Source organism: Haliaeetus albicilla, chromosome 14, assembly GCF_947461875.1.
Source record: "Haliaeetus albicilla chromosome 14, bHalAlb1.1, whole genome shotgun sequence".
Classification (NCBI taxonomy): domain Eukaryota; kingdom Metazoa; phylum Chordata; class Aves; order Accipitriformes; family Accipitridae; genus Haliaeetus; species Haliaeetus albicilla.
The window spans coordinates 37077828-37088426 of NC_091496.1; the positions used below are offsets into that span (position 1 = coordinate 37077828).

The window sequence follows — 10599 nt, forward strand, 5'->3', positions numbered from 1 at the left end:
CATACACCCTTACTTGTTTCCATTTCTTGTTTTAAATTCTGAAGAAGTTGACTTGTGCTCGAGCAGGGTTTGAGTCTGCCTTGCGACGTTCTCCTTGCTCTTGTGCTATGGGATGCTCTGTTTCTTGTTTTCCTGCCTGCAGAAAGGATGCGGGTACCACCTGGACCTTTTTGTGGTGGCCGTGATGCTCGGGGTGTGCTCTGTGATGGGGCTGCCCTGGTTTGTGGCTGCGACCGTCCTGTCCATCACCCACGTGAATAGCCTCAAAGTAGAGTCTGACTGCTCAGCTCCAGGAGAACAACCCAAGTTTCTGGGGATACGAGAGCAGAGAGTCACTGGCTTGCTGATCTTTGTGCTCATGGGCTGCTCCGTCTTCTTCACTTCCGTGTTAAAGGTGAGAGGAAAATGCAAACCACCCAACAACCGCGAGCTTGTTGGAGGTTACAGAAAACCAGTCCCCTCTCTGCAGGCCTGAGGAGTTAGTTGTGGAGCGGAGGAGGAGGAGGTGATCCCAACCCTTGGGGCTCGACCCACGGTGGGAACCAGCCTCGGTTAGGCTTTGCAGCCCTTCAGGCCCCCGTTTGGTGTGCTCGAGGCGAGCGAGCAACGCAACTGCTTGAATTTTCGGGTGTCTTTCAGGCCCGCCCATGTTTATGGGTTACAGTTGAGCATATTCAGACCAGCACATCTGCTCTCTTTCAAACAGGCAGCCCTTTACTGGCTGCAATTTGCTGCCCAAATGCCCCGGAGCAGCCATTCCCAGGAGCTAAACACACTGAGGTCATCCCCGTGGGCTTCCTTGCACGTTCCTCCCACAAAGTAATCTCGTCTCTAGGCTAAAAGGAGGCCTGCGGCCTTTGCCTGTTGCCCCAAGAATAGGCAGAAGTGTTTTTCTGCTGCCACGGACTGCGGCATAGGGCAGTACGGGTGAAATCGCCTATTTTCCTCCAAGCTTTCTGGAAAATAGGATTATTCTGAGGAGAGGTAACTCCAAAGTTCAGCCTAAAGCACAGCCTTAGCTCACTCGTGCGCACAAAATCTTTAATGGTTAAAATCTGACCCATCTCTAAGCCTGAATGGAAGCTGGAAAGCTTCAAGCAATTTTAGGCAGTGCCTGTGGAAGAGGGTGCTAATACTGAAAATGCAATATAGAAAAAGAAACGATTGCATTCTTTTTTTTTTTTCTTTCTCCCCCCCACCCCCCCAGTTTATACCAATGCCTGTGCTTTATGGCGTCTTTCTCTACATGGGTGTGTCGTCGCTCAGAGGAATTCAGGTACGGACTCTTTTACAGCGTGCAGCGTGTCGGCTCCCTGGTATTTTGTCTCCGTAGCAGCAGGGAAAAAAAGCAGTGGCATGGGAAAAACTTCTCGCAGAGCAAGCAATGAAAGTCTTTTGTGTAAGCAAAAGATTGGTGGAGGCACAGGAGGTATATAGGGCTGGGAGGACCAGGCAAGTTCAGCGCTCTCTGTTTCAGGGTTTAGGGCAGGTCAGTGTTTGGTTACGTGAAAGCGGGGGAATTCAGTGCAAAGGGAAGGCAGTTTCTACCACTGGTGGAAATCCTCGCTTGGGGGATTCAGTGGGCCGAGAAATGCTACTAATGGAATGGCATGGAATAGTTGCCGTTTGGTGGGCAGCTCTCGGGGGCAAGCCGGTTGATAGATGGAGCAAAGGGAAAATGGGTGCTGCTCCCAGGAGGAACACGGTGGGATCCAGGATTTCTGACGGCAAGCGAGATGCTGCAAACTGCCTCCCCGTCTCGAGAGGGCCAGAACCTTGCCGCAGTCCCAAGGTGGCAACCTCTCCCTTTTGTTTTGCAGTTCTTTGATCGCTTGAAGCTGTTTTGGATGCCGGCGAAACACCAGCCGGATTTCATCTACCTGCGGCACGTGCCCTTGCGAAAGGTGCATTTGTTCACGGTGATCCAGCTGACCTGCCTCGTCCTGCTCTGGACCATCAAGGTGTCCCGTGCCGCCATCATCTTTCCCATGATGGTAAGAGCTGCCGCCGCTCGGCAGCGGGGTGTTTGCAGCGTTGGAGTGAGAGGTGGCATCGTCTCTGAGCTCACCGCATCTTCCCTCTTACTCGCGAAGGTTTTGGCTCTCGTCTTTGTCCGGAAAGCGATGGATTTCTGCTTCTCAAAGCGAGAGCTCAGCTTTCTGGATGACCTTATGCCAGAAAGGAAGAAGAAGTTGGACGATGCCAGAAATGAAGCTGGAGAAGAAGAAGAGGTAAGGCTTGCTGGGTCCTCGGGGCTGGACATCTCCGTCGGGCTGTGAGATTGCCTGTTTCTCTTTCAGCTTGTCTGGAAACGTTGGGGGAAGATCAGCACTCAATCCAAATAGATCCCAATAGGCTGGGTCCCACGTTGTAACCTTTGTTTCCTCAAGTAGCAGTGAGCTGAACACTTGAATACAGGTGTAATTTTTAAAACGAGTCGTTTTTCACAAAGGTCATTATCATTATGATGATTATTATTAGATGCTGCTGCTGCTGGCAAGATTTGCTCATAATCGTGTTTTGAACACACAATCCCCCTGCCCCGAAATCTTTGGAGTGAACGGTTTCTCCCCTGCTGCACTAATACCTATAGCTGCCAAGGGGCAGAAGGGGAGGGCAGACTGCTAAGTTTGTGCTGGGCATTCAGCTTATCTCCACTTTGACCAAAGACAGAGAACGTGATTTGTCCCTTTTTTACATCAGGAGTCCAGGAGGGCGGTGGAAGCTGCTGCTGCTGCAAGTTCAGTTCAGCTGAACGTGGGGAAGACGAGCGACGTGGATATCCCAAAGCAAGGCAGTGACAGGTAAAGCCCCAGCAAGCGCCAGGACCCCCGGCAAGATTAGCTTGAAGGTGTTTGGCAGAGTTTTCTCCACTTGCCTCTTGGTGGGGCATTCCACAGAAACCAGGAGGCAGCTTGGTGGGCAAATCAAATTCGGGGGCAGGGCTGCAGGAGGTGATCGCAGGGCAAGCCACCCCAAGCAGAGCGGCTGCAGCCCTCGCGTTTGACCCCCAAACCTTGCATCATCAGTGCCTTTACGGTAGCTGGAGATCCTCATACTTACACATGCGGAGTTGCAGGCGTGATCTGTACCAGCAGTGGCTTAGGAACCCGGACCGGGGCTAGACCCCAGCAAGAGCCTTTGCACAGAGCTGTTGCTCTGCAGCTCCCCGGCTTGCCTCCCAAAACTCCTCATCCAGCAAAACCTCCCACACTTATGCGGAGCTTTGATTCTCGGGGCTCCGCTGTTCCTCTTGCTGATGCTAATGCCCTTGGTGGCATCAGTTCCCATAATCACGGATTGCTATGTGAAATATTTATTGCAGGACTGATCCTTCTGAGATTATTATCCTGGATGAAATGTCACAAACGACCGTATGGAAGGCTCTCACTTTGAAGACAGAAACCCTTTGAATCCAGGGAGGAAGAAGGTAAAGGATTGCACGTGAACGTGTCCGTGCTCCTCTGCAAGCGACGGCACACGCCTATGCTTCTCCCACGCTTTGGCCGGCAAGGCTGAGCAAACGGCCTGTCCCTGGGAACAGGCAGTGAGGACCGTGGCACGACAACCAGCTCCTCTCTGCTGGGGTGGTCCCCCGAACAGGGCTGAATCAGCAGCAGCTGGCAGGTCTTCCACTGATGATGCTCTCCCTCTTTGTCTCTTCCCTTCGCCTTTCCCCGCTCCCGCTTTTCACGTTTAGGAATCTTGACTTTGAAGGAGAGGAGTGAGAGCGTGACTCGGGGATGTGCCAACGCAGACAGAGGGAGAAAGCGCTTTGTTTCAGTTGGAGGATTCCCATTAAAGCCATGCAGATGTTTTCAGTTCTCCTTGGTGTGCTTCAGGCATTCAGTATCTCTAGACCAGCAAGCTGAGGTGAACGTCACAGTCAATGGGAGTTTGGTGGTGTTAAGTCTGTGTGCGTACGTGCGTGTGGGGGTGTGGGTTTGTAGTGGTAGAGGGACTGCTACTGCTTTATCATTCAGTGCTCTTCTTTTAATACCTAATTCCTCCTCTTTTTTTTTCTCTCTTTTTTCCAAATGTAAACTGGGAATGTCCAAAATCATTTTCTGTTATGTTTGATGCATTCTCCACTTTCTTCTTCATCATGACCGGGTTTTTGGTCTGGTTTGGGGTCCTGGCTTTAATTCGCTCTTATGTCTCTTACTGGCACGAGAGGGATGCCCTCTGTGGCAGGGCAGCATAGAGAGCGTCCGAGCAGTTGGCCTAAGGTGAAAGAAAAGCATTTGCCCCCTTGCCTCCAGTTTTACCTCTCTTGGTTGGTTTGGTTTTTGTTGGTTTTTTTTTTTTTTTTGTTTTGGCTCTGCCATCAGCCTGGGAGCTGCAAAATGCAGAACTGCCACCTTCTTGTCCCCTGGCTGTAAACTGCGTCTAAGGGAGCACTTCAGGTATTTGATTTTGAATACACCGTATGGTCACAGGAGCGGCCAGATGAGACCTGGGGCTCTGTGTCCCTGGGCTGCCCCCTCTGTTGTTCCTCCACTTTCCTTCTCTATTGGGTCTGGCTGAGTTGGAGTTCCTTTACCCCACAGCAGCCCTCGTGGTGCTGTGCTCTGTACTGGTAGCTAGAAAGCTGTTGATAACACAGCAGTGTTTTGGCCGTGGCTGAGCAGTGCTGGCACAGCATCAGGGCTGTCTCTCTACCATTCCCCCCCTCCCCAGTAGGCTGGGGGTGGGCAAGCTCTTGGGAGGCGACGTAGCCAGGAAGAAGGCATACAGGCAGCAAGAAGAGGCATCTAGGTAGCAAGTAAATCTTAGGTCCCTTCAGATGCTGGGGACCCTGCGTTCATGCAGCATTGGGCAGACCCCAGATGGATTTTCCCTTGGCACACTGTACAGATCCTGCCTGTGGAGAAGTTCCTCCTTTTTGGTCATTCACGGTGTCGTACAACTTTTCTTAGAAGAAAACAACTCCATGCATAAAGGATGTTCACGCGCGGACTTCTTGCTGCACTTTAGATAACGGCAGGGCCGCGCAGGTGGCGTAATCGCTGGTACCAAGCAGGAGCTGCCTGGAGGCTCCTCTGTCACAGTCAACCAGCTCCGTTTATCCTGCGGCCAAGGGGCATGTGTAGGGACACAGCCTGAAGGCCACGCTGTAGGTACAGCGCAGCACAGACCTGCACCCGCTCAGGTTAACTGTTAGGTGGATCCCTAACTCCTGGAGGTACAGTGATCTCCCAGTCAGGATCTCTGCACCAGGCTGTTAAACTGCACGGTAACTCGGGAAGCAGAGAAGGTCCAGATCTGGAGGGCATGGTTAAGCACAGGGCCTCACGTTGAACCTCCTGTGAGCTCGTCCTGTGCTTACAGGGTTCTCGAGCCTCTCGGGCATCTCCCAGACTGGCCGGTTCCTCCCAGCTCCCTCGTTCCTGCCTTCCCCTGCCTGCCTGCCTGCCCCACTTTGGCCCCTGCAGCAGCACTCAGCTGAGCACCCTCCGTTGCTCCTGGGGAAAGAGCGTCCTCCTTGCTCTCCGTGGCGTTCCCCCAGCACACGGTGCTGCAGCAAGGACAAGGCAGTCAAAGACAGACACAGCCTGTTGAGCAGAGCGTCCTGCACGCAGTGCTTCCGATAGAGCAGCTCAGGAGCAAGGAGGTGAGCTGGGTGTGCTGCCTCTCACAAAGAGCATTGTACATCGGCGACCTTCCCCGCTGGACCCTCTGCAGCCTCTCTTTTTCCCGGCGTTGTAGGTGTTAGGTTGTGTGGTTAAAGGTTCATCTCCACAAACACAGAGGAGGACAAAGGAGCAATGGCAGGCAGGGGAACCCCGGTGACCTAGGCAGAGGCAAGGGAGCACCCTGCTGTGGCTTTTGCCAGGGCTGTCGCAGGAGAGGGGTCGCCCACATTGCCTGGGTATGAGGCTCACCAGACAAGTATTGACTCTCCCTTGCTCAGCTCACAGACTGACGGGGGGAATGCGCTTCTGTGGCCATGCCCTGGGTCTGAAGCCCGGCCGTAGACAAAAAACTGGCTCAAACTGTGAAGGTTACCAGGCAAGACGTGACTGGGTGCACGTGTGTGGCAAGGTCTGTGCGTGTGAATGTCTGAAACTGAATTCTGAGCTGTCAAGCAGAAGCCTGCTTCTTGCTATACGCAGCCAGCGTGGGCTGGTTGTGATTTTGGGTAACAGCCGGAATAAGCAAAAGTGGCATGTCCCGAATCCTACAGTTACTAAAGAGCTAGGAGCTAGAAGCCTTAATTCGGAGGCTGATCATGCATCGTACTGCTCACATAGACAACTTAGATTGGGAAAACTGGGGGCGTGGGGTTCCAGAAAGAAGAGGTGGTGGCAAAAAGAAGGGTTCCCAGAAAGAAGAAGGGATCTTGAAGAGAAGAAAGGGACCCAGGAAGGAAAAGGTGAAGATCCTGGCTGGAGGAAGTATCCTGGAAGTGGCGGAAGATCTTGGAGACCAGAGAGCCGCGTGGAGACAAGTGCCAGGGGATGCCCAGGGACCTTGACCAGCACCCTGCGAAACTGGTAACGGCGAGCAGCTGCACAGCAGGAACCAAGGTGACGTTCTGCCTGACCTTCCCGGGCCTGCAGTAGCCTCCCTGCTGGGATAGGGGAGTCGGATCAAGCAACTGCAGGATTCAATAGGAATGCATTGCACGAAGGTAAAGAGGACACGGCAGTGGATTGGAAATGCTGGTTGGTTTAATGGCAAAACTGGAATTCTTCTGTGAACTGTGCATTCCTTTTAATATGGACTTAATTTAAAATAGCTGCTTTGAAGTTGTTCTGACTTCACCTTAATCGACACCTGCAATCTTCATCATCTTATCTTCTCCAACAGCGAAACCACCCCCTGCCCCTCCCCACCCCCTGCAAAAAAAACCCCAAACCAACCCAGGAAAAGAAAGACTTCAAGGGCAAGCTAGGCAGCAAAGTTGTGCGAGATTGGTCAAGCTGCTCAAAGTTTGCAGAGAGATTGGAGCTTGCAATTCAGATGTACGTCGCTCAGCGTGGGGAGGGTAGTACGCACCTTTCACTGGAGTCAGAGGGAAGAACGGGGAGAAGGGAGCTGCAGCATAAAGAGTAAAGGACACAACATTCTTAGGAAAACTCTCCTTTTTCTTTCCTTTTCCTTGCTCCTTTGCTTCCAGACCTCCGTGGTCGCAGTTTGTGCTGCCTCACCTCCAGCACAGCGTGCAGAATGAAACGACTGTCACAGAATTCGTCCTCCTGGGGTTCTGCAGCACCCCAGCCCTGCAGCGCTGCCTCTTTGGCCTTTTCTCTGCCCTCTGCTCTGCCACTCTGATGGGAAACGCACTTGTCTTTCTGCTTATCTGCCTGGACTGCTGCCTCCACAGCCCCGTGTACTTCTTCCTCTGCCACCTCTCCATCGCGGACATCTGCTACGCCTCCAGCAATGTCCCCCGTATGCTAAGGAGCCTCCTTGGACAAGGCAGAGCCCTCTCCTGTGCTGGGTGTGGGGCACAGATCCATCTTTATTTAATCTTTGCACTTACAGCGTGCGTGCTGCTGGCCGTGATGTCTCATGTTCGCTACGTGGCAATCTGCCGTCCCCTGCGCTATGCCCTCATCGTGATCTGGAGGCTGCGCCTCACCCTTGCCACGGTTTTGTGGGCTTTGGCGTTCGTATTGGGCACACTGCAAGCCTCTCTGGCTTTACACCTGCCTTTCTGTGGCCCCTGCGAGGTTGTCCACTTCTCCTGTGAAATTGTTGCTGTCTTAAAGCTGGCCTGCACTGCCGCTCCTGCCAATAAAGTCCTGATCTTTGCTGTCTGTGTGTGCTTCTTCCTCTTGCCTTTAGACTTAATCCTGATTTCCTCCCTGGACACCCCGGCCACCGATCTGTGCATCCGCTCTGCGCCAGGATGGCACGAAACCTTGTCCACGTGTGGCTCCCACCCGACCGCGGTGGGTGTCTTTTATGGAAACGCCATCTTCATGTACGCGGGGCCCGGGAGCGGTAACTCCTCTGGGAGGGAGAAAGTTCTTTCCCTTTTCTGCAGTCTCGTCAGCCCCAGTTTGAACCCCGTCATTTACAGTCGGAGGAACAAGCAGGTGAAGGAAGCCTTGCTGAAGCTTCAGAGAAGGAAGAGGGTCTTTCATTCCGTCTAGCTGGCGCTCTAGGCTTTCACCTGTCTCCTGTCTTTCTGCTCTTTCTTCTTGAGCTCTTGGGGTATTTCTCATGGAATGTTAAGCGGTTAAAAGTTTCCTGGTTTCAGCTGGGATAGAGTTAACTGTCTTCCTAGCAGATGGTACAGTGCTATGTTTTGAGTTCAGTATGCAAAGAACCTTGATAACACTGATGTTTTCAGTTGTTGCTCAGTAGTGTTTAGACTAAAGTCAAGGATTTTTCAGCTTCTCATGCCCAGCCAGGGCACAAGAAGCTGGCACAGGACACAGCCAGGGCACCTGACCCAAACTGGCCAACAGTGTATTCCATACCATGCGACGTCCCATCTAGTATAGGAACTGGGGAGTGGGGGGGGAATCGCCGCTCGGGGACTGGCTGGGTGTCGGTCGGCAGGTGGTGAGCAATTGCCCTGCGCATCATTTGTACATTCCAATCCTTTTATTATTGCTGTTGTCATCTTATTAGTGTTATCATTATCATTATTAGTTTCTCCTTTTCTGTTCTATTAAACCGTTCTTATCTCAACCCAGGAGTTTTACTTCTTTTCCTGATTTTCTCCCCCATCCCGCTGGATGGGGGGGAGTGAGTGCGCGGCTGCGTGGTGCTTAGTTGCTGCTGGCTGGGGTTAAACCACGACGGAGACAGAGCCACAGCAGCACAGAATGGGTGCTGAATGGGCCCTCTAGAGTTCATCCAGCCCACCTCGGCAGCTCGAGCAGGGTCAGCTGCAGCAGGCTGTGAGTCTGGTTCTCGAAGTTTCTATTGGCTGCGTTGCTCCTAGGTCGTGGAGCTCGCATGGGAAATGGGCAATGAAGAGGGATGAAGTTTCCAGGCACTTTCTGGCTGGTGCAGTGATTTATTTTTTTTTTTTCTTCTGATTTTTTTCTCCCCGCTTCCCGGTCTTGCAGCTGTCCAAGGTGCAGCCAGACAAGGGGAGGAGGGTCCCTGCCTGGCCTGCAGCTCCCTCCCTCGCCATTCTTGGGGTGATTGGGGGTTATTTTGCTGTGTCAGTGAGGCAAAGCTGGGCTCTCCGGGGCTGAGTTCAGTGGGACCTAAGGAGGGCTGTGATGGTCTTGAGGCTTTGAAGTGCTTTGCACCGAGCCCTGTCCCCGCTGGAGGGGATGCTGGTGGTGTTCAAGACGAAGGCCTTGCAGAGCCCTTGCTGTCGTGTGTGCCCGTGTCCCCCCCGGCCCCCAAGGTCTGTCGTTGTCGCAGGGGCTCTGTGCTGCTTTCTGCGTGGGGCCGTGTCCGTGAGTCCTGCAGGGACCTGTCTGTCCTGGCTTCCCCACCAAAGGGCTGCTCCCCCTGGGGAAGGGGAGAGGGGAGTCGTCTGCGTCGCGCCCCACCGTTGCCTGCCCCGCTGGTGGTGACTCGGCCCTGGGGGTGGCTCGGTTCCCCTCGGGGCTTTCCTCGGCTCGGATCTGGGGCTTTTGCACCTCTTGGGTGCTGTTCCTTGGTGCCCCCTGCTCTCTCTCCCCCTCCCACACAGGCACGGAGCGGTTCTGGACAAGGAGCTTTTAATTGAAAAGACAAGAGAAAAGGTCCCATCCAAGCTAGTCTAACCCCTCCCTACCCCCCTCCCCGGCCCCCCCCTTCAACAAATACCCCCCCTCCTCTCCCACCCCCCACTCCCCTCATCTCCATCCCTCTCACCCCTGTCTAATCCCCGCCCCCCCCTCACACCCCCACGTTGGCTGCAAGAGCCCTGTGCTTGCTGGGTGGCATTGGCAAGGAGCTCTGCGCCTGCCTCTTCCTCCGCTTGCCTGCCGTGGCAGGTGGGGATGGTGGCAGGTCCATCCCCGCATCCTGCCACGGCTCCTGGGGCTCCATCCCGCTGCCGTTGACTATTTTGAGGCTCAGCATGGTGTCGCTGAGCTCGGGGATGCAGTAGTCAGGGGTGAGCATCTCCTCAGGCAGCGAGAGCGAGCTGAAGTCGCGGTCAGGGGTGGCTGCGCCGGTGCCACCAGCGTCCCCAGGCATGGGGCTGCTGCTGGGAGCATGCTGGCTGACCGCCAGCCCGCCCAGGGAGCAATCAAAGAGCATTAGGGCCTCTTGGAGAGCCACTTTCTCAGCCACGGCAAGGGCATCTCCAAGGGCTTGGCTGGGGGGGACGTCGCTCCCCGGGGAGATGTCGCTGCCCGGGGGTGCCCCCGCAGGGGTGGCCGTGCTGGAGATGTTGATCTTCGCCAACCGCCCCTCGATATGCTGGTAGCCGGGGATGACTGTCAGCAGCACCGGAGGAGCTGGGGCCACCCCACTCCTCTGATTTCCGTGCGAGGTATTGTGGTTGGCCCTGGGGGGTCCCTGGGGCTGCCCAGGCTAGGGGGGCCCCGCAGCCCCCGGGACCCCACAGGGCAGCAGCCGGCAGAGAAGTGGCGCCTTGGCTGAGTGTGGCTGTGGCTGGTGGAGGCAGGTTGGTGTTGTCCACTGGATGGGGAAGACCCGGGGGTCGAAGAGGCAGCCACATGGAGCCCT

General features: G+C 54.6%; 1 protein-coding gene and 1 long non-coding RNA gene across 2 annotated transcripts; both read left to right on the forward strand.

Annotated features, from left to right (window-relative positions):
• The first annotated feature begins 1825 nt into the window (after positions 1 to 1825).
• On the forward strand, positions 1826 to 2691 carry LOC138689053 (electroneutral sodium bicarbonate exchanger 1-like). Its single transcript, XM_069802318.1, has 2 exons — positions 1826 to 1994; positions 2094 to 2691. Exons 1-2 carry the CDS (start codon positions 1848 to 1850, stop codon positions 2277 to 2279), a joined length of 333 nt encoding a protein of 110 aa, XP_069658419.1. The 5' UTR covers positions 1826 to 1847; the 3' UTR covers positions 2280 to 2691.
• Positions 2692 to 2701: 10 nt separating this feature from the next.
• On the forward strand, positions 2702 to 3824 carry LOC138689054 (uncharacterized). Its single transcript, XR_011327857.1, has 3 exons — positions 2702 to 2804; positions 3326 to 3430; positions 3701 to 3824. It is a non-coding gene; the product is annotated as an uncharacterized lncRNA (long non-coding RNA).
• Positions 3825 to 10599: the final 6775 nt, after the last annotated feature.